This window comes from Pipistrellus hanaki (genome assembly GCF_964339955.1).
Source record: "Pipistrellus hanaki genome assembly, chromosome: 18".
Classification (NCBI taxonomy): domain Eukaryota; kingdom Metazoa; phylum Chordata; class Mammalia; order Chiroptera; family Vespertilionidae; genus Pipistrellus; species Pipistrellus hanaki.
In genome coordinates this window covers 20108795-20136656 of record NC_140520.1, presented here as the reverse complement: position 1 = coordinate 20136656, position 27862 = coordinate 20108795, and the positions used below count along the sequence as shown (strand labels likewise).

General features: G+C 37.5%; 1 protein-coding gene across 1 annotated transcript in view; it reads right to left on the bottom strand.

The window, feature by feature from the left end:
* TDRD5 (tudor domain containing 5) overlaps window positions 1–27862 on the bottom strand; it is a 46561-nt gene that overhangs the window by 5754 nt on the left and 12945 nt on the right. Inside the window, exons 6-17 of the mRNA XM_084865155.1 lie at window positions 27789–27845; window positions 24663–24816; window positions 19728–19936; window positions 18457–18677; window positions 14462–14674; window positions 13865–13931; window positions 11518–11718; window positions 10894–11049; window positions 8622–8783; window positions 6742–6921; window positions 4545–4685; window positions 2488–2698 (exon numbers count right to left, since the gene is read on the bottom strand). Coding sequence (XP_084721281.1) covers window positions 2488–2698; window positions 4545–4685; window positions 6742–6921; window positions 8622–8783; window positions 10894–11049; window positions 11518–11718; window positions 13865–13931; window positions 14462–14674; window positions 18457–18677; window positions 19728–19936; window positions 24663–24816; window positions 27789–27845 — 1972 coding nt within the window. The remainder of the gene's footprint in view (window positions 1–2487; window positions 2699–4544; window positions 4686–6741; window positions 6922–8621; window positions 8784–10893; window positions 11050–11517; window positions 11719–13864; window positions 13932–14461; window positions 14675–18456; window positions 18678–19727; window positions 19937–24662; window positions 24817–27788; window positions 27846–27862) is intronic.

Here is a 27862-nt window from a genome sequence, read left to right as displayed (position 1 = left end):
ACTGGGAGGAAAATATTTCCCATTTTATATTTGACAAAGGATTTATGTCTATAATAAAGAATATTTTACAAATCAATAAAAAGGAGATAGTGCAATAAAAATTAGCCAACCCCTGGCTGGTGCTGCTCAGTGGTTGGAGTGTGAACCTCAGGAACTGTGAAGGTACAAAGAACTGTGCGCGCGAAAAGGCGGCTGCCCGACTTCGCTGTTGGCTTGCTTGCAAAGAGCAGAGAGGGCGGCCTGAGTTCGCTACTGGCTTACTCCTGGTGCAAGGAGAGGGCGGACAGCTAATGTGCGGCTGGCTTTCTTGTTCAGGAGGAAAACAGAACCACCCTATTGCGCTGATAGATGGCCTCAGAGAGGGAGAGGCCAGACTGTCAGGCAGTGGGCAGAGATCTCTCAGAGGTGTGTGAAGCCATCAGCTATTACTGCGGGACTCAGAAACCAGACCCTTGTAGGGAGGGGCTGAATAAAGCTTGTCTGCACCACCCGAGACTCCGCCCCATCCAAGTGGAGCACAGAAGCCCTTCCAGTGGCTAGCTTTCTCGTTTGAAGTGAATGGGACTCTCCTAGGGAGTGACAGACAGGAATTTAAAGCTTGCTTGCACCTATACCAAAGAGGTGCGCGTGCCTGCAACCAACTGTGCGGGATTCAACAAAGCTTGTCTGTGCCACTCCGAGACTCTGCCCCATTCAAGTGGAATACAGAAACCCTCCTAGTTGAGACACTTCTGATCCTCCTAGCCAATTGGCTTGGAGATCAACGCTTCTCAGTGATACCAATAACAAGCAAGGCTTAACAACTAGATTGCACACACAGCTCACAAAGGGCTACACCAAGACTGTCCACCTCAGGTACCTGGGAGGCTGACTCACTGAACCATATAGGACACCTTAGCACACAAAGCCACCCTACCAACTCAGGGAAGCTGTGAAAATGCTGAGACAAGGAAACAGATCACAAACAAAAGAAATGGAGGGAAAGAAGCAACTGGATATAGAGTTCAAAACTACGCATATAAGGTTTTTCAAGAATTTCCTAGAAAAGGCCGATAAAATAAATGAGACCTATGAGGATATGAAAAGGGATCAACTAGAAATAAAGAATACATTGTCTGAAATAAAAAATATTATACAGAGTCCTAAAAACAGAATGGAAGATTGCAAGAATCAAGTAAAAGATTTGGAACACAAAGAGCCAGAGGACACTCCTCCACAGAAGCAAGAAGACAAAAGAATCCAGAAAGTTGAAGATAGTATAAGAAACCTCTGGGACAATTTCAAACGAACCAACATCAGAATTATGGGGGTCCCAGAAGAAGAGAGCAAAATACTGAAAGAATACTGGAAGAAATAGTGACAGAAAACTTCTATTAACAGTTAGAAATATACTTACAAGTCCAGGAAGCGCACAGAACCCCAAACAAAAGGAACCCAAAGAGGACCACACCAACACACATCATCATTAAAATTCCAAGAGCAAAAGACAAAGAGAGACTATTAAAAGCAGCAAGAGAAAAGCAGGTAGTTACCTATAAAGGAGCACCCATACGATTGTCAGCTGATTTCTCAACAGAAACCATGCAGGCCAGACGGGAATGGCAAGAAATATTCAAGGTGATGAACAGCAAGAACCTACAGCCAAAAATACTCTACCCAGCAAAGCTATCACTCAGAATCGAAGGCCAGATAAAGAGCTTCACAAATAAAGAAAAGCTAAAGGAGTTCATCACTGCCAAACCAGAATTATATGAATTGCTGAAAGGGGTTCTTTAGGAAGAGGAAGAAGATATAGATAAAAATTATGATCAACATATATGTAACTATCAACAAATGAAACTAAAAGCCAAGGGAATTAAAAAACCTGATGAACAATATTAACTGGTAAATATAATAGAATTAGAGGTATGGAAGGGGAGTGAATTGTCGATTCTCGGGGAAAGGGTGCAGGAAGAGCCTGAACAAAAACTGTGCACCTATGGATGAGGACAATGAGGGGTGGGGAAAGGGCAGGGGGTGGGGTGGGAACCTGGTGGAGGGGAGCAATGAAGGGGGGAAAAATGAGGAACATTTGTAATAATATGAACAATAAAGATTTATTTTAAAAAAACAACAACCCTATAAACTTGATGAAATTCTAGAAAAGGGAAAGAAGCCAGCAAGCAGGGGGAGGGATTGACTGCACAGGAACACGACAAAACTTCCGGATTCATGTAAATGTCCCATATCACAATTGTGGTGGTAGTTATAAGACTGTATACATTTGTCAAAATTCACAGAGTTGTAAAAACTGGCAAATTTTACTGTACGTAAACCTGACACCTCTCAAACTGCAGTAAGAAAAGAAGAGTGTCAAAGTGAAAGGGAACAACTGAGCCCAGGACTTGAGGCAAATGCTAAAGTCAGCATTTTCCAATTCATGTTCTGGAAAAGATAAGTTTTTTAGCAACATGGTGAGTCACATTTGTCAGTTCTATGTACACCTACCTGAACCAGAGTGATTTTCTGGGGAATCCACCATGGTCGGGGGTGAGTCGAGTGCTGCTGCAGAGAGCTGAGCCTGCTGTGGCTGCGTCTGCATGCTGTGCAGCTCGCACGGGCTCCCTTCCGCTGACTGCTGTGACTGGATAAGAGAGATGTAGAACTCTTCCAATTTGGGCAATGGGGAAGAATAGGAAGAACCTTCTGAGTTTGGTTGCTGCAGAATGGGAAAAAGGAGGCAAAACCATGGAAAGTAACTGTTAATATAATGGAATGATTAAGCCTGTTTTGTTTCCTTACTTAAAAATAAAAGATAAATATTTTTATATCATAAATTTTAAAAATAATTTTTAAGAATCTACATACTTTCTGGAAAAAACAAGTCCTCCAACTTAGTGACCATCAAACATTCATTGAACACATATTTTAAGCAATCATGGCACCTAATAACCACTGCCACACACGGTGAAGGAAGAGTAGCAGGAAATGAAAGACAGTGCTAGGTTATTTGTAAATGTTCTTCATTTCAACATCAGAATGACCACTTTTTGGTTAGGTGTTATGTTTTCATATTACAGAGAGCTAAAGTAAGTTATCCAAAGTCAATCAATAAATGAAAAGACAGAAATCTGAACTCAGTCCAGTGTGTGTTCTCTGTGCTCAACCACACCATTTTCCAGGAAGATGTGATCCTGGTCCCTAAGGAGCTCACGGTCCTGAGTTAGGGAAACAGTGTGTGCTGCAGCTAGCCATGAAGACAAAAGAGTTAAACAGAAGGTTCCTCAGAAGTGACAAAACAGAGTATTAAGAAACCATGGCTTCCAGAAACACCAATCAGAAAGAATATATGCACCCTTATGTTCATAGCAGCATAATTTAACAATTGTTAAGATTTGGAAACAGCTTAAGTGCCCATCAGCAGATGAATGGTTAAAAAATGATTAAAACAAAACAAAACTGTGGTACATCTACACAATGGAAAACTATGCCGCTATAAAAAGAAGGAACTTTTACCATTTGCAACAGCATAGATGGAACTGGAGAGCATTATGCTAAGCGAAATAAGCCAGTCGGAGAAAGATGAATATCACATGATCTCACTCAGATGTGGGATATAATGATCAACATAATTTGATGAACAAGAATAGATCCAGGGACAAATGGCAGGGGAGGGGGCGTTTAGAGAGCAACCAAAGGACTCGTATGCATGCATATTAGCATAACCAATGGACACACACACTGGAGCGGTGGGGGCTTGTCCTCAGGAGTAGGAGGGGGAGGGAGTCAATGGGGGAAAAGGAGACATATGTAAAACTTTAGGAAAAGAAAAGAAACCATGGCTTAAGAGAAAAAGATGAATGTCCCAAAGAGAGACTGAATTTGAGCTAAATGGATGGAGTACCAAATTTTAATACACAAACCACAAATTGTCCTGCTGTTTTCAGGAAGCTCATAACATAGTTGAAAAACAAAAAACAAATGTATTTTATTCCAGGGTTAGTGTGCCTGCCAAATGACATGAAAGAAAACAGGGCTAGATAACAGGACAGATACAGAGTTAAAATTTACAGCTAAATTATAAAAAAAATACCTGCTTATCTATCCTTAACAAAGATGCTTAATCAATCTTTTAATTTTAGGCTCATAATTTTCTTTTTATTATAAGTATTAAGTTCTCTGACATTTTAAAATCAACATACATTGCCGAAACCGGTTTGGCTCAGTGGTAGAGCATCGGTCTGCGGACTGAAAGGTCCCGGGTTCAATTCCAGTCAAGGGCATGTACCTTGGTTGCGGGCACATCTCCAGTAGGGGACGTGCAAGAGGCAGGTGATTGATGACTCTCTCATCGATGTTTCTAACTCTCTATCCCTCTCTCTTCCTCTCTGTAAAAAATCAATAAAATATATTTAAAAAAAAAATTAAATCAACATATAGTACATTGTATGTATATGTATTCTACAAAATACTAAGGGAGGGATCATTAATCAGAATTTTACTTTCTAAAAATAAAAGCACTTCCTCATGCAAACCTGTAAAAATAACATTCATTAAACATTTACCTTTTGAATGCTGGTTGTCCCAGTATTTTTTTCCTGAGCACCCAGTCCTTCTTGTTTTTGAGCTTCTTCTTGCATTCCATTCACAAGGCCTAAAGGCTGACATGAATCATCCCATGTATCTTGTGTAGAAATACACCAATCCTACAGAGAAAAAATTCCAACAATAAACTGAAAAATAATGACATATGGCCCAAACAGAGGATAATTTGGGCAAAGTAAAGACAAGGAGTCAATGTATATTGAACTAGAAAAGGTACTTATTAATTTTCTGTGACTTTTCCTCCTTTCATTATTGATTGATCCAGGCCTAGTATCCTAAATTTCTCTGAATACCCATCCTATCTAATAAAAGAGTAATATGCAAATTAACCACCACTCCACTAAAATCACAAGCAACGCCCACCAGCCAATGTGGAACTAGTATGCAAATTAACCCAACTAAGATGGCTGCAAACAGGAGGCTTGGGTTGCCCCCTCCTCTCGATGGAGGAAGCCAAGCTTTCCACACACTCTGGCCAGCTCAGGCCTCCACTCAAGGCTACAAAGTTTCAATTATAAAAGAAAAGAAATCCCAGATACCAAGACCTCTGCTTGGGTTGCCGGGGAGCATGGCCAGCCTGCAAACCACCACAGACCCCTTGCCCAGGCCACCCCAAACCCCAAGAGAACCCCCACCTTAATCCAGGACACCCTTCAGGGGCCCCACCCATGCACCAGGCCTCTAAAGAGTAATGTGCAAATTGATTGTCACTCCAACACACAAGATGGCTGCCCCCAAGTGGTCAAAGGTGGCTGCCACAAGATGGCCAGCAGGGGAGGGCAGTTTGGAGGGAGCAGGCCTGCAAGGGAGGGCAGCTGGGGGCGATCAAGCATGCAGGGGAGGGCAGTTAGGGGTGACCAGGCCGGCAGAGGAGGAAAGTTGGGGGCGACCGAGCTTGCAGAGGACAGTTGGGGGGACCCAGGCCTGCAGGGGAGGGCAGTTAGGGGTGACCAGGCCTGCAGGGGAGAGCAATTAGGGGCAAACAGGCTGGCAGGGGAGCAGTTAGGCATCAATCAGGCTGGTAGGGGAATAGTTAGGGTGTGATCAGGCTGGCAGGCAGAATTGGTTAGGGGCAATCAGGAAGGCAAGCAGACAAGCAGTCCTGGATTGTGAGTGGGGTCCCAGATTGGAGAGGGTGCAGGCTGGGCTGAGAGTCACACGTCCCTGTGCACGGATTTTGTGCACTGGGGCTCTAGTATCTCATAAAAACAAATATTAGTTATTTGCAGTATTTTCCTCAATACTTTTTTCACGGCTAGATGATTTTTTTTATCATCATACTAGAGGCCCAGTGCACAAAATTTGTGCATGGGGGTGTGTGTCCCTCAGCCCAGCCTGCACCCTCTCCAATATGGGAACCCCTTGAGGGATGTCCTACCACCCATTTAGGCCTGATCCCACTGGGCCTAATTGCGCCTTTGGACATCCAGGACTGCTGGCTCCCAATTGCTCTCCCCTGCAGGTCTGGGTCTCCCACACCTGCCCTTCCCTGCAGACATGGTTGCCCCCAACTTCCCTCCTCTGCCAGCCTGGTCACCCTTAACTGCCTCCTCTGCAGGCTTGATTCTCCCCAACTGTCCTCCCCTGCTGGCAATCTTGTGGTGGCCATCTTGTGTCCACATGGGGGCATGATCTTTGACCACATGGGGCAGCCATCTTGTGTGTTAGAGTGATGGTCAATTTGTATATTACTCTTTTATTAGATAGGATAGTATTTAAATGGCATAAACTAGAAGGAGCACCTTAACTGGTGGGAAATAAATTAAAATTGAAATATATAGTTAGGACCAATATTAGCAAATGTTCTCTCACTGCTGACATCCAGAAATTATATTACAAGACTAATGCAGCAAAAACAAAATTCGGGAAAACAGTTTACTTACAGATCCTAATGCCCTGACCAGATGCCAATGATGAAATAAAAATCATGATTGAAAGGGTAGAAAGGCACAATAAATCAATGGTTTATTTGTTCCTGTTTCATTCTATCCCCCTTCCTACCATGACTAACTTTAAAAGAAACAGAACATTTTTTTGAATTATCTTCTGATAAATCATTTTGAATTGAAGAATATATGGCTTTCTTGAGGTGTCAACAGGTGAGTTTACTGTTTTTTCAGTAGTGATTCACTTTTTTCTCTCTCTCAAGGATCTAACCTTCTCTGGCATTTCTTTACATGACAGGTTTGGCTTCTTTCCACCATGGCTGGAGGTAAGTAAGTGAGAGGCATCGCCCTCTTTTCCCATTTTAGCTCGCAAAGGTAACCAGTTTTCATCCCAAACATCATCACCTATGGTCACTGACTCCAGGCATGGCATTCCAGTGGGGATCTCATCCTAGAACGTATCAGAAGACACAAAAGCTTTAATTTATAGTTCCAATATGAGTATATTTTAAAATTTAGGTTTACAATTTTTTTCTGATTCCAGTTAAAGATGGTAGTTTGAATACACAATTTATTACTCTCTCTCTCCTAAAATATTACCAAAATAAAATAAAGAAATTTAAGGTATAAACTCATGGTCAAAGGGAACAAAAGAGCAGAAAATACATTTACATTCTGGATACAGGAGAGCAGACAAATGACAACTGATCATCAGTCCTGAGAAAGTGGAATCCTAAGCTTAGAATGGAAAAACTAAGAAGAAACCCAAATTTATACCACTGATACCACAAAAGTACAGGAATTGGCACACAAAGTTTTTTTTTAAGTAAGGAGGTAAAGTGGAAATGAAACAAAAGCACTAGTTGAAAGTCTAAGTAAGAAGCAGCTAGATGCAAATAAAATTGAAATAGACTCATAGACACAGAGATCTGGCTGGTGGTTGCCACAGAGACTGGAGGGTGAAAAAGGTGAAGGGATTAAATTAAAATTGGTAGTTACAAAACAGTCAAGGGGATATAAAATACAGCATAGGGAATATAGTCAATATTATTGCGATAACTGTGTATGGTGCCAGGTGGGTACTGGAACTACAGGGGTACCACTTTGAAAAGGATATGACTGTCTAACTCTAAACATTATGCTGTACACCAGAAACAAATGTAAAACAATACTGAAAGTAAAATGTGGTTGAAATATATAAAATGCAAAATGCAAAAAAAAAAAAAAAAAAAGCAGTAGTAGTTAAAAGCACCAGATTCAAGGACCTCCATCTCAAGGAACAAGGAAGCTAACAAGTTTTCCTCCCTCTGGAAGGCCAGAGGGTCTTCTCAAGACAAAAAATTGAGGGTGGAGCACAAAACCATACATGTGATAAAATTGACAGGACAGTGCATCAAAAGAAAGTCAATTTTATTGTATGCTGGGTTAAAAAAAAAACATTAACACAAGAAAATAGAAGTTATGCAGGGAAGGAAAGTTGCCATAACAAATTGACTGTGAACAGCATTTACAGAGACATAACACTGTAAATATTGAATGGTGAGCTAACAGAAAGCTTGGTAACTATATTGGTGAGATGGTGAGGAGAGGTAAAAAAGGATTTGGTTGTGTGTGGTCCATACATATACAGTTAACTGAAAGATCAATAAATAACATGAGCATCTTATGTAATGAAAGAAATAGAGGTAAATTCCAAAAGCAGCAGCTAAAAGAGATTAAAAGGATCTGTGAAACAGGAAATATAGGGGGAGGAGTAATGGGGGACTCTAAGCTATGTTCATAAACATTTGACTAAAATAAAAATATGTCCTCCAAAAAAGTTTTCAGCATTTTATCATGATGGGCTTTCCTAATACTGTTTCTCAATAATAGTTTCTAATCACTGCATAATTCTTGAAGAATGCTCAAAGCTATGGGTAGTAACTGACACAGCAAAGACAGATAAGGCCCTTTCTTTTTGTGATCAAGACTATGTTGCTTCTACTTTGGTTTTGGTGACTGCTGAAGGGAGAATTTATAATTCATCTGTGGCAGATGCTCTGACTGCACTGAGAGCAATAGTAAGGTTTAAAGAGCTATTCATTTCAGCCCCCTTCACTTATGGATTATTTGTATTACATTAATAACATTTTAAAAAATCTTTCCTTCTACCTCATTTTCTTCCTTCAGATCCTTTAGCTTAGGGATAGAACACTTTGTATCTTCTTCAGAGCTCTTATCTTGAGTTTTCAAAGAGCTGAATTCAGAATCCTTTAATGGTTTCTTTGACTCATATTCAAAGTCAATGACAGCCTTTTTATCATTAATATCTTGCTAGTAGATATGAAAGATAAAATATTATTGTTATTTTTTGTTAATCCACACCTGAGGATATTTTTTCCATTGCTTTTTGAAGAGAGTGGAGAGAAACATCGATGTGAGAGAGATGCATTGACTGGTTGCCTCCTATAGGTACTCTGACAAGGGGCAGAGAGCAATGCTCTAACCACTGAGCACACTGGCCAGGGCTATTTTATTTAATTTTTATACTAATGCTGTTTCAAAAACTGTATGCCTATATTCGGGAAGGGAAGGATTATTTTGTTGCGGTTCACACAAATGCCACATTGTTTTCTAACTTTACTCATGACCCTCGGACTTCCCATCCTGCTGAACTAGTTCAGGCCAATAAACATTTATTTAGTATATACTATGAAATGTATACAGGAAAGTTCTGTGAATTTAAAGATGAGTGCAACAGGTTCCAACTCAAAAAGAACTCAAATATAGCAGGAAAACACACAACTGGATAATCACAGTACAACTAATAATGCAGGTCCCTCTCAGTGCTAGAACTAAAATATTACCAGGGAAGGAGGATGTTCTGAGAAGATGCAATAAAGAATTTAACACACAAACTATTGGAATGCCTACAAGAAGAGTGGGAATTACTGAGAACTCCGTGTATATCTGTGTATCATAAAGCAGTATTAATATGTTAAAATATAGGCTGGATGGAATAGGGGAATTTTAAGACTTCTCTCTTGCAGAAAAGATGGCCTTATTTCATTTCTAGGGCTGAACTATGATTATTTGAAGACATAAACAGAATGAGGATAGTATATTCTACAAATATTAAAGGTTGAATTCAATTATTTTTAAATCAGGAAATATAATTGTTCTAATCAAATAATAATGACTAAGAAAACTTCAGGCTTAAAAAAGCCAAACAAACACAATTAATTTTAACGTAAACTAGAAAGAAAAAAAATCTTTAAATTGCATTAAACATGCAACAATAGCCCTAGCTGCTTTGGCTTAGTGGACAGAGTGTCAACCTGCGGACTAAAGGGTGCCCGGTTCAATTCCAGTTAAGGGCACATGCCTGGGTTGTGGGCTCGATCCTAGTAGGGACTTGCAGGAGGCAGCTAATCAATGATCCTTTCTCATCATTGATGTTTCTATCTCTCTTTCCTCTCTGAAATCAATAAAAATATATTTTTAAAAACATGCAGCAATAAACTTTCACATATATTTTTCAAAGCCAGTTAAATATCCCCAGTAGTCAAATTTGCTTTTTCTTTTCTCTTTTTGTAATAACTAGTGTCTACTAAAAAAATATAATCATATCAATAATTTTAAAGTCACATATATAATACATACTAATATTTTCCTATTGTATTATAAGAAAATAAGTCCTTTGTGTCCAGAAAAACACTTTTTGGCACTCCAATTTGAACATACCCTATATTCTTAGCCCAGTACTTGCTGCCAGGAGGAATATAAGACTCAAAGGACATGTTTATTTGTTCACTGGTTGAAAATCATTTAAGTTCTTATTATGTGCCTCATTTATATGTAAAGTAGAGATATGAAAGTACCAACCTGATAAAGTGGTTGTAAAAATAAATTAATTAGTACATGTGAGTGCTTACAACAGTGCCTGCCACACAGTATGAGTTCAATAAGTGTTGCTGTTGTTTTATGTTATTACTGCTACTGGAATAATAATAATGTTTGTATTGCTGTGGGTGGGAGCCGCAAAAAGGTTTACAGAGAAATGAGAACATAAGAACACCTGAGGAAGAAACTGAGGACTGTCAGCATTTGGATTGGTGTAAGTGAAGTCACAATCACACTGAGGCAGCTATGGAATTGAGTGCAGAAGAATTCGTGCAGGAGGAAGCATTACTGAAGCAAAGGGTGAAACCAGAAATTTATGAGAGGTATAGGTAAATGTCTCTCACTAGACACTTCCTAGGTTTGGAAAGCCTCTGTTTCCTTACCTGTAAAATACAATTATTATAGTAACTATGTCACAGAGACTTTATGAAGGTTAATATATCATACTTCAAGTTCTATTTATAGTGTTTGGCATATAGTAAGCACTAATTAAATGTTAAAAATAAAAATAATTATAATCATATTTGCAAAAACCTATTACCGGGGTATATAAATCACTCTCTTTTGACTGTGGACTTATCTCTCGGTCTCCATTAAAATAGTGGTTCTGGGAAGGACAACCAGGTACTGTCAAGACGTCCTCTGGCCCTTCACTGGATTTAGTGTATAAAACTAAAGGATTGAGTTCGCTGAAACCCTAGGATAAAATAAAGAAGAAAGTGTTTAATTACTCAGAGAAAAGTGAAAAAGTTAGTATTTCATAATTTTCAATTGTTGTGGAAATGTATTATCTTCTAAAATTAATAGTTAAAAACAATGAAAGTTTTTCCTAGTCAGAAAAATTCTCAACATCAATATTAATGGTAATGCAAACATTGCTATCAATAATTGCAAAATAAGAAGAGTACAGTTCTTCTCTAAGGACACCTGAGAGAATTAAAATACTTCAGGGTAAATTCTCAATCAATTATTTAAAATACAAGTATTCAAGGACAGGAAACGAACTGCAGTTTTTTATGGTCATTTGAAAATGAAGAGAGTGCTCTGTATTGAGAAGGCGGGAATCTCACAGGTATCTAAGACTAGGGAATAAATAAAATAACCTTCTGTATTAAATTCTCTTATACCTGTTGAGATTAAATAAAATTACAAAATACTGCTCCACCTTAGAAGGGACATTTTCTCGGCATACAATAGCATGGCCCTCTGTTCTCAAGACATGATGGAAATAGATGTCTTCATTTGAAGATGTATCACACAGAAAAATGTTAAGGATTCCATCTATGTATTCATCTACTACCCCAACTAATGGCTTCAAACCACACAACTTCTGGAACTGTAAAATGGCTCTGGATGTCCAATATTCCTGAAATAGAATCAAGATATAAAATTCACATGATAAACTCAAACATAAATTATATATAGTAAGCATAAGCAAAAGTGAATTCCCTGCTACACTGCAAGTTCATTTGTTAGGTCTAGTAGTTTTCTGATGGAGTCTTTGGGGTTTTCTATGTACAGTATCGTGCCATTTGAGAATGAGGACAATTTTACTTTTTCTTTACCAATTTGGATGCCTTTTATTTCTTCTTGTCTGATCACTATGGCTCGCACTTCCAATACTATATCGAACAGGAGTGGTGAAAGTGGGCATTCCTGTCTTGTGCCTGTTCTTAGGGGGGATGAGTTTAGTTTTTGCCCCTTGAGTATGATGTTGGCTATAGGTTTGTCATATAAGACTTTTATTATGATCCCTCTATTCCCACTTTGCTGAGTTTTTATCAAGAAAGGGTGTTGGATTTTGTCAAATGCTTTTTCTGCATCGATTGATATGATTATGTGATTTTTGTCTCTCAGTTTGTTTATGTGATGTATCACATTTATTGATTTGTGAATATTGTACCATCCTTGTATCCCCAGAATAAATCCCACTTGGTCATAGTATATGCACTGGTGATCTAGTGAACAAGATAATGTCCTTGACCTCAGGAGCTTACACTTCTGAATGTGAACAAATAATTAAAATAATACCAGAAAGTGTTATGAAGATAAAATAAAGTCACTCTGAAGGATGGATGTGGAAAGGTGCATTTTAAATTGGCAGGTCAAGGAAGTCCTTCTTAGGGAAATAACATTTGGGCTTAAAACTGAATTGACGAAAAGAAGAATTCTTTGCATAAACTATTCCATTGATCAGAAAGGGCAAATCCCTAAGGCCAGAAGCCCTAAATTCAGGAAAGAAATAAGAAAACAAAGCAAAGAGAATCAGTAATGATAGCGATCTGGCAGATATGAGAGTAATGAACATTGGTCACAAATTTAGCGCTGAGCTTCGTGATGTAAGTCAGGGCTACAATTCACCCTTAGAAAACAATCCTGAATACTGACTTGCACAAAAAACATACACTGCATACATTATTTATAATACTAAAAAATCAGAAGCAGATTAAGTGTCTAACAATAAAGGGATAAACAGGCCATGAAGCACATTTATCTAACAGATTACTGTGAGTCTATTAAAACTGAGAATTATGGTAACATAAACATATTTGTGCTAAAATGCTGAGTGAAAACATGAAATATGAAATAACAGGATTACTATTTTATGAAATGCTCAAGACTACAAAAATCCTAACCTCCAACAACCAATAAGCTAACCTAAACTGAAAGAAACCTTCATCAAATTTCTAAATTTAATGTGTTCAGTGGTAAAATTATACATAATGGTTTTTCTTTTTCTTTCCTCTTTACTGTGTTTTTTGTATTTAAAAAAATTTAAAGAGAAAAATCCATGTATACGTAAGCAACTGATAAACAGACAAATACAGTATAATAATATGTATGGTATGTACAAGTTAGAATTCTGAGGGAAAAACATATATTAAGTACATAAATATAACTATATAAACAAATTTAACTACCTGGGTGAAAATACCTCCTGCTTCATCCCACTACAATCATTTCCCATGAAGATGTTACTAGAGAATCTTTTAAAAAAACATAGATTGACTGTGGCAGCTCCCCATGGATACTCTTTAGCTGCTCCCCAGCATCTAAAAGACAACGTCCAGATTCCTGAACAGGAAAATGGGTCCCCTTAGGTTTCTGTCTATTTCTCTGCCATCATTTGCCATGCCTCAACTCCAGCACATCCTATATTACATTGCCAAACAGAACCACTTCAGACTTCTCAAATTTGAGATGCTTTGTGCTATTCTCATTTAGCCTGGAATGTCTTCTCTTTTTTGTCCAGTTATAGTCTTAATCTTCCTTCATAATTCCACTCAAATACCACTGTATTATGAGGCCTTCCCTAATTACCTTGAACAGAGATGTATATTCTTCTTCATACATATTTCCATACAAAGCAGAAATCTCTATAGCAAATATGGCACAGTACAATTATTTTTATACATCTGTCCTCCATATTTTCTACAATGATTTCTTTGAGAAACTGAATCTGTTCTCGGCATCACATAATTTCTGAGTAAGAGGAAAACAAGTAAACATACCTCTACTGGTCTCACCCAAGCCAAAGAACAAGGGATAGCCTGAGCTGGAAGCTTTGTGTAGCAGCATCTGCAATTGATAATCAAATATATTAATACTTAATCATGTTTTTATACTGTATGCTATGGAATTTCTAAGCCATTTCTTGATTTTAGCTATCACACCATTTCAGAGTATTTTATTCATGCATTTTTAAATTAATGTCTTATACTTTAAAGCACTCTAAGAAATACTAGTAAAATTATTAAATATAGTAGTTTTTTAAAACCATGCAAATAGGTAGGAAGAGGAAATCTTCATGCCATATAAATGCAACTCTTAGCATAACCCAAAGAAACATTTTCTTAATAAGAGGTTGAAATTCAATCTCATAGTCTATTCAGATTCACAGTTATGTGAAAAAAAGACACAAGAGATTATAATCCAGCTGTGAACCTAAATGACCATTTGCCAAGTCTGCACTAAGAAGAAAGGAATGGTAAGCAGGGAAGGATAGAGAGAGGAAAGCAAAAGAAAACAAAACAAGGAGGTCTCCTAACACACAAAGCTTTGGCAGTGATTCAAAACTTGAGTTGTCCTTCCTAAATTTGTTAACTCACTTGAGGAACCTCAAGGAGGACTTCTGAACAGTTCCAATATTTCCAAAGTCTGGGTAGAACACTTCAACTTCCTGTTTCCCAAGAACTCGATGGATAATGACTCGATACCACCACTTATCCTCAGAAATCTTTACACAACAGAGATGTCCTGGTTGGATAAAATATTCTGGCATGGCATATCGATCAGAAACCAGTTGGTTAGAATAACAGCGCCTGTGGAATTCCGTAACATGGGAACAAAAGGGAAGAACAATTTTTACTAGTGTATCAAGAGCAAGGAAGTCTTGGAAAAAAGCAAAGGAAAAAGCCCTCACTTTTTCTGATTTGTTAATGCTTATTATTACCAATTAGTTTAATTTTCCTTTCTCTTTTCTAAATCCCTCTCTTCATCAACAAACATCTTTAAATAGAAAACTCATACTCATTTTGCCTCACATTCTCTACTGAAGAATGCAGTCTAACTTCATTCCCCACAACTTCCTAAAATGGACATTGTAAAAATAATAATGGTCTGTTAATTCCCAAATCCAGTAGCCTTTCTCCTCAGCTTTCAATATACTTGCTCTCTCTGCAGAATGGCCCGGATCCTTTCCTCTTTCAAATTCTATCCTAGTTTCTAAGATACTCTCTTTTCCTACTACTTTCTTGTCCATAATTATTCCCTGAAAGGCTCTGTAATTGCCTTAAAAGTTTGGGTTCTCTCGGGGCTTTTCTTTAGGGAGTGTAATATATTAAAAGCTTAGGCTCTAAAACCAATAACTTGGGTTCACATCCATCATTTACTAGCTGTGTGATGACTTCATTTTTCTGTGCTTCAGGTTACTTGTTGAAGATGGGAATGGTGATAATAAAGCCTTACTTACAATATGTGAATGTTTAGCAAAGTCCAAATTAGTAAACACACAAATATTAACTATTTATTATTATTCTTGCTGTATACAATCTCATTCATTTAAAAAAATTTTGGTTTGTTTTTTCTTTACTGCATCATCCATTTTCATACCTTATACTACTATTGATAAACTGATTATTTTCCATCTCTATGTTTGACTCTGCATCCCTTCTGCACTTTTAAAACTTTATTTCCGCCGAAACCAGTTTGGCTCAGTGGTAGAGCATTGGTCTGTGGACTGAACGGTCCCAGGTTCAATTCCGGTCAAGGGCATGTACATTGGTTGCGGGCACATCCCCGGTAGGGGGTGTGCAAGAGGCAGCTGGTCGATGTTTCTCTCTCATCGACGTTTCTAGCTCTCTCTCTCTCTCTCTCTCTCTCTTCCTCTCTGTAAAATATCAATAAAATATATTTTAAAAAAACAACAACAACTTTATTTCCAACTGTATGGAAAAGATGCTAGTTGTTGCCAATTTCCAATCTCTTCTCTTTTTTTGTAGTAATAGCATCCCTATTCTTTTTTTAAAAAAATATTTATCCTTACTGGATGACATGTTTCATTGATTTTTATTTTTTCATTTAAAAATTTATTATTAATTTTTAATTGATTTCAGAGAGGAAGAGAAAGATAGAAACATCAATGATGAGAATCATTGATCAGCTGTCTCCTACATGCCCCACAATGGGATTGGGCATTGTCCTGACCAGTAATTGAACCGAACCATGACCTCCTAGTTCACTGGTCAACGCTCAACCACTGAGCGATGCCAGCCGGGCTGCTTCATTGATTTTTAGAGAGAGAGGGAGAGACAGAGAAATACTTATGTGAGAGAGAAACATTGATCAGCTGCTTCTCAGACATGCCTACGTAATGTGTCCTCCAGGGAACTGAACTCATAACCATTCCAACCAACCTAGTCACCTGGTCAGGCAATAGAATCCCTATTTTTAACTGCCTTTCCAGGCTCCTTTACATCTAAATGTGGCTACATGAATACTAAGTTCTGGCCAATGGGATGTGATTTGTGAATTCATGTGTATTTTATCACAATTTTTAAAAAAGTAAAGTGTGAAAATCCACCTTGTGTCTTTTAAAGAAAAAGGGATCCTCCAACCCTCTACCTCCCCTACTTCCCTTTCCAACGGGCTGTAATGAAGACCTAGAGGATCTGGCAATGAGCTACATCCTGGACCATGTGGGTGGGCCAATGTATTATCTTGGGCAGCAAGACAAAAAACACCGATGTCCCTTAACACCTGGAGCTATCATATCAGAAGTATTACTTATACATGAACTATTATGGGAAGAAGAAATAAACTTTTATCTACTATAGCTAACTTAATGTCTTTGTAACACTGGCTAAACCCTAATTCTAATATTACCCACTCAATATTACCAATTCAGTATCTCATGATCACCTTAAATTCACTATCTGTAAACTTCTAACTTCCAAGCCCAGCTGAAACCTACCTAATTTCTAAAATCAGCAGTTTTCATGTTTTCCTTTTCTCTCATCTTTTCAACCACATTCTTGTCATCAAGATTTGACAATTCTATTTTCCTAATTTCTCTCCTTTCCACTCTCTCTCACCAACACTAGCCTATAACGGATCTTCTCCCCTTCACTCTTTCAATCCTCCACACTGCAACTAGAGTTATCCTTCTAAAATATAAACCTAATATTCTCTCTTAAAACCTTTAGAGGTTTCTCTCTGTATACAGAAGAAATAAAATTCCCTTCCCGGAGTGTCCATACTTTAGTTTGTCCCTAGTCTTCCAGTTTCACATACAGTCATTGTCCCCCCATCTCACTCAGTGGTGACTTTAATTCCCTATTTGTTGTTCCCAGAGCACACGGCTCACTCCTTTGTTAATGTTAGCCTTGGTTCCAGTGACTGGATCTGCACATATCCACTCACACCTCCTCGTCTGGAAAAATTGTTACTTATATTTGAGGCCTAGCTCAAGTGTCTCCTTAATGAAGCTCTCCTCCACCTTGCCCAGGCAGAACTCCTGCCTCACACAATAGCCCCCTTATCCCTCATCTATTTTCCTAGCTAATCACTGTGTTCACAAAGGCAAAGACTCTGACTGCCTTTCCTTGTACAGCCAGTGCCTCAACATCCCAACACCAAGCAACAGCAGATACAGTATTAATAATAATAGCAGCCAACATTTGAGCCAGACTCTATTCTAAGTACTTCTACATTCACAACTCTGAGCTAAGTACTATCAGTAACCCTATTTTGGAGATTAGAAGACCAGACCCAGAGAAGTAAAATAACTTCAAAGTCACAGAGCCAGTAAGTGTGCTTTAAAACATAGACATATATTATAAAATGGACCATACAAGAATATATTTATCAAGTGATTATTATGTGACTTACATTATTCTAGGTATTCTTGGAGGGATGTGATTATATTACGTAAAATTAGAAAAAAAAACATGAGGTACTTTTGAAGAGATACAAAATAAATAACAAAAAAACCACTTGTATGTAACACTAATATAAAAATTAGACATTATTGCTCATGAATAAATCTAAAGTGATTGAAAATGTATACATTTTACATGGTGTTTATTAATAAAGGACATCATTTTTCAGTAGAGAAGAGAGATAACTTAGAGCATCAGTTCTCCAAGTATAGTTCACGAACCCCTGGAAATCCTGGTAATATCTTTTGGGAAGTCCATAAGGACAACGCTATTTTAATATTTTAGTATTATTATGAAAATAGTTATTTGCCCTTTTCACTGTGTTAACATTTCAACTAAAACAACATATCTCAAAACAGAAGCAGATATTTAAAAATCCAAGTTTCTTCTATTAAGCTAGGTATTAAAGCGATCTGCAAAAAAATGTAAACAATGCCACTCTTCTAATTTACAAAAATATTTTCATAAAAATGTTATTTATATTCACACACTTGGATTTACTACATTTTAAAAAAGATATTTTAAAAATCTCGTCCTTTTAATTTCTATATAAAAATCAATTAAACGAAACTCTCTTGGGTCCTTAATTTTTAAGAGTCCTGAAGCCAAAAGATTTGAGAATCACTGATTTAGAATGAGATACTTTGAAAACAAGAGACTCCTACCGCATTTCAATCATCATGTCTTCAAGTAACTCTGATGAATCCCTGCTATATATTTGGATGTAGAATTGACTAGGAGAGATTATATTTTCCACAAAGACTCCCACAAGGGTACTGGTATCTAATGGCGGCAGTCTGCATAATTTCTTGTCCCAGGCAGCATCTGGTGGGATATCATGATTTTCCATTGCCAGAGTGAGCTGTGATTTTTCGATTTCTACTTGCTACAAGTTAAGAAAGAAATCAAAGAAGCCAACATAAATCTTTGGGTAACATTTCAAACTTCATGACATTTCTCCAAGTATATTTCATGAATCACCTTTATCAGAATCACCTAGGAAATTATAAAAATGAAGATTCTTGGGCTTTAGTCTACACTTACTAATTCAGAATAACTGGAAGTGGGGCCCACAATTATGCATTTAAAAAATTCCCTCAGTGATTCTTACCTATGATAAAATATGAAAACCTACTTCCTTATGTTATTAGGTAAAGAGTTAAAAGTGTATTGCTCAACAACCCTATACAACACTAAGATATGGTACTTCAAATATTCAGATTGAACTAAGGTTCTCATCTTACCCAACCTTACCAGCAAAGGTAATCTGAAAGAATAAATTTCAAACTAGTTTTGTAATAAAAAGTAGGGTTTCTCAAATACTCATCCTAAAATATATTATTTTCCTTTAGGCCTTCCTATTGTCCTCTAGAAAACACAGCAGACTCTCATAGAACAACGTTTCCCTTCCGTGAAAAAAGCAGGTATAGCGGGTAGAAGGGAAGGAGCATAACTATTAATTCCTTAATAACAATAGAGTAAGTAATAGGAGACGAGAACACAAAAAGGGAAAATGTCTGTGGAGAGGTAATAAAGTAGAAAAAAGAAAGCTCCCTATAACTGAGTATAGGTGGGAGTAATCTGCAGCAGCTGTTGAGGCATACAGTTGACACAAAGCTCCTCAAGTCTTCCCTTCTAAAGCAGTCCAGGGTTTAGAGAATCAGCAATGTCATCTTAAGAGAACTGTCAAGTCTTCAAAGCCATGTGAAAACTTGAAAATGAGACTTGAAGGAAAGCTAGGGAAAATAAAAAAAGATTGAAAACCAGAATAAATGCTGCATAAAGTGATTTCAGACCAAAACTCTAGTCTCTTCCAAGAAATCAAACTCCCAGAAATAAGACTTTCTAAAATAGAACTTTGGTTTAATGAAGCAGTCGTCCAGTTAGCCCTCCACCATGCTGGATTTCCAGGACCAAGTCTGTAAACCTCACTCACCAGCTGCAAAGGCTTCACCACCAGGTTAGGCTTCTTGTAAATTCTCTGTTCTGGCTCTTTATGATTTTTAAAAGACCAATTCCATGGAGTTTCCTTAATAGGAGCAGTAGACAATGCATTTCTAGGGGGACTGGAGACACAAGTTTTGGCTTCTATTTTCTTATCTGATTGCACTAAATATGAACTTCTTACTGATGAAACAGCTCCATCTGAAATGACCAATAGAGAAGCCTGAGTATATCTGTTAAAATATTGTTATAACTGCTATTAAGCACATTCTGTGTGCCAGGCACTGGGTAGATAGTGCTGAATAAGAAATACGAACCTGTCTTTGCAGAACCTTTCAGTATGGAGACATATAAGAGGAGTTCTAGATAGGAACAAATCTTAATTATGTTGGTGGAAGAGGGTAATTCTGATAAGGCTTCTTAACCTTTGGTGGAAGGTTTTTTTAATCTTTCAACATTTTGATTTCAATTTATTTCTCCTTCAGCTTTAGCAGTGAGCATTCATTGTTGCATCATGTAGCGTGTCTGTGACTACTTAGTAGTCCATAATACGATGCCTTAATTTTTAGGGGAATTCCCAAATCAATCACATATTTTGTTGAAATGTATATATGTATGATGATTACAAGAGATTGGCATATTAAAACAGACCCCAGATACATCTAAAACCATAGTGGCTCCTAAAAAGTAAAATGAGTGCACAAATAGATACAATATCACTGTAATTTTTCACAATTGATATGTTCATTAATAGATTAGTTAAGTGAATTGTAATATAGTCATATAAAAGAATTATATGTAGTTAAAAAGAATGAAATCAACCTGTATATGCTGATATGGGAAAACATCCACAATATATGAAGCATAAAAAACAAGGACTAATACAATATTCTATCTAATAAAAGAGTAATATGCAAATTGACCAACACTCCAATACACAAGATGGCCACCCCCATGTGGTCAAAGATGGCTGCCTCCAGGTGGACACAGATGGCCGCCACAAGATGGCCTGCATGAGAGGGCAGTTGTGGGAAGTTAGGGGTAACCAGGCCAACAAGGGAGAGCAGTTGGGGGGGGTACCCAGGCTTGCAGGGGAGGACAGTTGGGAGGGAACAAGGCCTTCAGGAGAGGATAGTTAGGAGGGACCCAGGCCTGCAGGGGAGGTCAGTTGGGAGCCAGCAGTCCTGGATGTCCAACTGCCCATTTAGGCCCAGTGGGATCAGGCCTAAATGGATGGTAGGAAATCCCTCAAGGGGTCCCAGATTGGGGAGGGTGCAGGCTGGGCTGAGGGACACCCCTCCTCCTTCTCTCCCCATGCACAAAAGTTTATATATACTAGTATTGTCTTGTGTAAGAAAAGTTTACATACATAATACAACTACTAGAGGCCTGATGCATGAAATTCATGCAAGGGTAGGCGCCTACTTCCTTCCCCCAACTGCTGATACCAGCTTCCCTCCGGCACCAGGACCTGGGCTTTCCTCAGGCCACTGGCAGGCACCCGGGACCCGGGCTTCCCTTGCAGTCCTGGATTCGTCCGGAAGTTTGTCTGGAAGGACGTCTGATCTAACTAGCATGTTATGCTTTTACTATAGAATAGAGAGGCCCAGTGCACAAATTCATACATGGGTGGGGCTCGGCCAGCCCAACCTAATCAGAGCAGATTGGATCAGGCCGGCTTGGGGGAGGAAACATGCGCAGTTGGCCGGCCAGCCCTGCCCCCTAGTTGAACTGGTTGAGGAGACAATTTGCATATTAGCCTTTTATTATATGTGATATGATGTCTTACAGAAGAAATCCATAAGTAATCCAAAACTACTAACACTAGTTACTACCTCTGCATTTTTTGAAATATTGAAAGAAGCAAATATTATTTTTGTAATATTTAAAAAACCTAGCTATGCTTACATATATATTGAAAAAAGTCTGGCCCTACCCGGTTTGACTCAGTGACTAGAGCTTCAGACCATAGACTGAAGGTTTCTGGGTTTGATTCTAGTGAAGTATACATACCTTAGTTGCAGGCCTGAACCCTAGCCTGTCAGAGCACATTTGGGAGGTAAGCAATTGATGTTGTCTCTCTCACATTGATGCTTTTCTCTCTGTCTCTCCTCTCTCTCTTCCACACTTTCTCTAAAATTCAATGAAAAAAATATCCTCAGATGAGGATTAAACAAACAAAAAAAAACAACAAAAAGGTCTGGATCACTACACAAAAATTCTAATAGCATTTTTGTGGGGGTAAAATTATGAGAAATGTCCATTTTCAACTTTCTACTCATTGTGCTATTTGAATTTTTTAGAATGAGCATGGATTATTTTAATCAGAAAATATACAAACATTATACTTTTGAAAAAAAAATAGCTGTTTATTGTAACCATTTGTAGAAACTTATCTCTATATATAAAAGGCTAATATGCTGTGTCCTTCCCACTGTCCAACCAGTGCTATGATGCGCACTAACCACCAGGGGGCAGATGCTCAATGCAGGAGTTACTGTGATGCACACTTTCCATTACAGAGAAACAGCAGCGTGGACCTGGCCAACCAAGCAACACTTGGCATCCCCCAAGTGGGACATGGCCCCGCCACCACTCCTAAGCGACAGCCCACCAAATCGCAGACACACTGCTGAGACCCCATGGCCAGCCCAAAAATGGCCACATAGCAACGCCTGGCTTCCTCTCCCTAGTGACTAGCCTCCTTGGAATTTCTTCAGCCCAGGAACATGACTTCCTTTATATCCAGGTGGAAACATTTACACATTAACCAAATGTCTGTAAAGCATTTTCCCATGCCTCATTTCATTTGGTCCTCTCAGAAATCTTGGAGTAGGTAGGTAGGAGATTTGGTGGAATCCTATTTTCTTTTCATTAGCTGGAAAATGAAGATTTAGAAAACTTAGAAACTTGACCCAATTGAAAAGTAAGAAATGGTGAGCCTTGAAAATGACTTCAGGTTTTCTCACTGCACAGAATATTGTCAAACACTGCTGCAGTGAAATATTTTACCCTTTGTTCTCCCTGCGTGATCTATAATAATAATCTGCTTTGTGTTGATATTTACTGCTGTGTTGCTAACAATTGCCGGAAAGAGAATTGGGGTGCTTCACTGGCTAGAAAAAGTTTAACTACATCAGAAAGCAGGTCTAATTAAGCAAGTTTATTCTATATCTATAAAAGGCTAAGATAACTCACGTATGCACGATACATATAAAGCTCTCACAGGCGCCAATTGCATGGGTGTGTTTCCATCTGTCATTGTCGATTATGAATTTGGTTGACACTTTTCTTATAGAGAAAGGGCAAATAGCAATATTAATACATGGCGGACGGATCACGAGAATTTTCGTGTTTTCTGCTCTAAGGCTTGTGGCCAATAATGAGAATTTTTAAAAAAGATATTAGCTGCCAAAATTGGTTTGGCTCAGTGGATAGAGCGCAGGTCTGCGGACTGAGGGGTCGCAGGTTCATTCTAGTCAGGGGCATGTACCTTGGTTGCGGGCACATCCCCAGTGGGGGGTGTGCAGGAGGCAGCTGGTCAATGTTTCTAACTGTCTGTCCCTCTCCCTTCCTCTCTGTAAAAAATCAATAAAATATATATTTAAAAAAATAAATAAATAAAATAAAAAGATATTAGCTTGTAAAAACATGTAATAAAATAACTTCAAAATGCAATGGGTATTTTAAAGTGTGCCTTTAACATTTATGTAAAATCATTTTTTGTACTCGTTCAATAGAAACTTATCTGGCCATTGGGTAAAGCTAGCAATAAAACTACTGGACCTCATGGGTTAAAATATTTCTTCTAATTAATTTCCTTTCAATGTGCAGGAATTCATGCACTGGGCCATTAGTAAAAATATAAGTACAATATTGTACTATTGGCTGGAAAGATATTATCAATGAGGGACTGAGCAAAGAATACATGGGATCTGACTATTAATTCTTAATAAGTGTATTTGAATCTACAGTAATGCCAATAAAGTTTTCAAAAGAAAAAAAATTAAGCCACATTAAAAACAAAAATAAAACAAAACAAAAAACAAGTGCCTTAATTGCAATGCAGTGTCTTGAAGTGGATCCAGAAATAGAAAAAGAACAATTTTTGAAAACTGGTAAAATCGGAATAAACTCTGGAGTTCAGTTAATATGGTGTACCAATGCTAATTTATTAGTTTTAATAAATGTATCATGGTAATGTAAAATGTTACTATTAAGAGACACTGGATGAAGGGCATATGGGAACTCTGTACTATCTTTGCAACTTTTCTATAAACCTAAAATTATCACAAAATAAAATGTTCATTTTTAGAAAAGCACAAGTGCTGGATGCCAAGGACACCCATTTATTCTGAATTTCCATGTATTTATTTATTTTAAGAAATAAGTTAATTGATTTTAGGGGTAGAAATAGAGAAAGGGAGAGAGAAATAGAAACATCAACATCCATTGGCTGCCTCCTGCAAGTCCCCTACTGGGGAATGAGCCTGCAACCCCAAACTGAACAGTGCCCTCTTGGATCAGGGACTGATGCTCAACTACTGAGCCACACCAGCTGGGCTGAATCGCCATGTATTTCTAAATAGCTTTTGATACACAGCTAGAGTTAAGAACTACCTAGTGTTTCCCCATCAGATCACTGTTTCAGAAAACTGTTTTATTTTTCAGAATCATCCAAAAATCTGGACAATGAAGAAAGTAAATTTTTAAAAAATCAGATGATCTTGAATAGTAATACAGGTTAGCATATTATAACAAATCTCACCAGAAATAAGGTCATTATATACAAAACATTTTCAAGACTAACATGTGATCTGTTTGGTTATAACAAAGAATCATACACATACAAATAATGCTTTCTCTTTCCTTGTCCTTCTAGGAACAACTAAAAATCAGGTTTGCTTCATATTGTAATTAAACTCACCACGTGGTAGGGGCTTCATATCAGCATCAAACACTAGTAAGTCTTGCTCTCCTTCCCTGAACTCCACATGGAGAATGTCACTAAGAGCTCCAACGAGTTCTATCACATTTAAGAAGCCCAATTTTTTTGGTGCAAGTTGTTCTTTAAAAATTAACTGTCATACACACACACAAAACAAACAAACAAACAAACAAAGAGGAACAACATGAAATAACAATGTTAGATAACAGAAATATAATATCTACAGACATCTTAGACAGTGCTTTATTATGGATTTAGCCAAGCTAAATCTGTAAGGATCAGTAAACTCAGGTTCTACAGTAAATGTTTGCTTCCATACAAGTATAATATAAACCAAGAGACCTATATAATCCCTCACTATAAAACTTATAGGCCAATCATGAATATCCCAAGAAATAAAGAATTGGTTGAGAACACAGGAAAAGTGCTGGTGAATTAAACTTAGTATCTTTACTTCTTTGTACCTTACATATGCATTGTGGTTTCTTTCCCTTTTATGTTCATTAGTTACTTTAATGGTTTCTCTACCTTTTCTGTAGTGTAGGTATCTAGTACTATGAAAATGCAATTCAGTGAGCAAAAGGCTAGTTTACAAAGAATTTTTAAAATATGAATTATTTAAATAAATGATATTTAAAAGTCTCAGGAAGGTATAGAGCAAAAAACAGTCTCTATCCCACTCCCATCCACCAGTCACCCAAGAGATCACCTCCCAGGATGTAACCCTTTTCACCAGTTTATTGTGCAATTTATATTACACCATTTTATTATATATATTATCTGTGAATTTTTAGTTTTGCTATCTGGTTTCTCTCTCCATCTTTTTAAAAAATATATATATTTTTTATTGATTTCAGAGAGGAAAGAAGAGGGAGAGAGAGATAGAAACATCAATGATGAGAGAGAATCATTGACTAGCTGCTTCCTGCATGTCCCCTACTAGGGATCAAGTCCACAACCTGGGCATGTGCCCTTGACCAGAATTGAACCTGGGACCCTTCAGTCTGCAAGGTGACACTCTATCTGCTGAGCCAAACCGGCTAAGGCTCTCTCTTCATCTTTATGTGGAGCTGCAGGAAGATCCTGAAACTATACTGTTGATATATTACCTTCTCTTCAATTAGAAATTTAATAAGGGATGTTGAAAGAATGGCAGAGTGTTGACCAGGTATTTCAAGAGCAAAAAATCATATAGGTAGCTTTTTTTTAATCATGTTAGATAAAATAAAGGGAAGGGTTGGCAGGTGTTGCTATAAAATTTAGAATAAAATTTAGAATAAAAATTAAATTAAATCTATACTCACTATGTATTTATAATCATAAAATTGAATTTCTGCCTAAGTCTATTTATTAAGAAAGGCAAAGAGCTTCCCTGCAACATTAAAAGACTTATTTTAATTTCTCCCTAACCTTTGTAATCTTAACACCCTGAACTTGTATTACACAAAGTACATTTGCTAAAATGTTTGTGATAAAAAAACAACAACTGCTCTCTCTGAGCTGTGAGTCTGGTACAAGAAGTTGATTTTACCCATAAATTTTATATTAAATCATATTTTATTACTCAGACTTTATTCTGTCATTGATAAGTGACAGAATAAAGTCTGAGTAATAAGTGACTTCACTTGTTACTCAGACTTCACTTGATAAGTGACTTCACTTGTTAATCTAAAACACATCAGAGCCTTTGTTTTAGCTTCTCCCATTGGTCTACTTGAAAACACTTTATGGCTCTAGATCCTAGAAGATACATTTCTTTAAAACAAGATGAATTTAAATTTTCTCCATCTCTATCCTGAGAGATGATACGTATTTTCTAAGTTTTCTTCTTTTTAACATTTACTGAATAATTATTATATAGCAGGCACTGATCTAAGTACTTTATTTTTAAGTCATTTAAACTTCACAAAATTAGGTAATATTATCCTGACTTTACATATCATCCATAAAATACCACAAAGCAATGTATCTTACTCTTTATGCTGTAGTATCTCACAATATCTGTATTCATATCTATAAATATATGTCAGTTTTTATGGCATAGTAGTTAAGAGGTATAATTCTGAAACCAGACTGCCTAGGGTTCAAATCTTGACTCCTCTGTACTTGCTATGTATACGCCCTGAGACAAGTTACTTCTTTATGCCTCATTTTATTGTAAAAATCTAATGAAAGAAATTCAGAACAGTGTTGCACACAGCTAACATATGTATAGGTTTTAACCATTTTTAAAAATTGGATATATGGCAGTATCTGAATTATCATTCTGCAACTTGATTTTTTTTTTCACCAAATGTTCCAAAAATGTTCCAGGTTTCAGAACAAATCTAGTTCATTTATTTTATCTACTACATATTATTCCATTGTACAAATGTCAATTCAAATTTATTTATCCATTCTCCTATTGATGGTCATGTAATCTGTTTCCAATTTTTTTTACTATTCTGCAATGTGCACATTCCTTATGAATGTCTTCATGTGCACGTGTGTAAGAGTTTTCTCTAAAGTGCATGTATAGAAGTGGAGTGAGGTGCTATCTTAAGCTTTTCTAGGGACTGCCAAAACGCTCTCCAAAGGGGATTTGTCACACAAGCAGCAGAGGTATTTTGTTTCTCCACAACCTCTCTACTACTTGGTATTATCAGATATAAAAAATAATGTGTTTTTTTCTAATAATATTGTAACAATAAGCAGTAAAAATATCCTTCCTATGGATCATGAATTATTCATTAAAGATCATATTCTTGACTCTTTTAGTAAAGAAAAGGACATCAGAAATCAAAACAAGATGTTTAAGCTCTAGAGCAGGGGTCTTTAAACTGCGGCCCGCGGGCCACATGCGGCCCGCAGAGGAGTCTGATCCTGCCCGCCAGGTTTTTTGGGCAGTGAGTGCAGCCGAGGTGTTACAGTAGGAATTAGTAGTTCATATAGTCCGGCCCTCCAGCTCTCTGAGGGACCGTGATCTGGCCCCCACTTTAAAAAGTTTGAGGACCCCTGCTCTAGAGCATAGACTTGGAGGGTCCAAGAAGTAGCAACAAAATTTCTATCTATCAGAAAAATATAAGCTATAAAAAAACCATGGTTTATGAAAAAGAAAACACTCACCTCAAACTCTCTAGCCAGTTTAGAAATAAGTAAACCCTCTGGAAACTTGGACACAACCTAATAAATAGAAAATG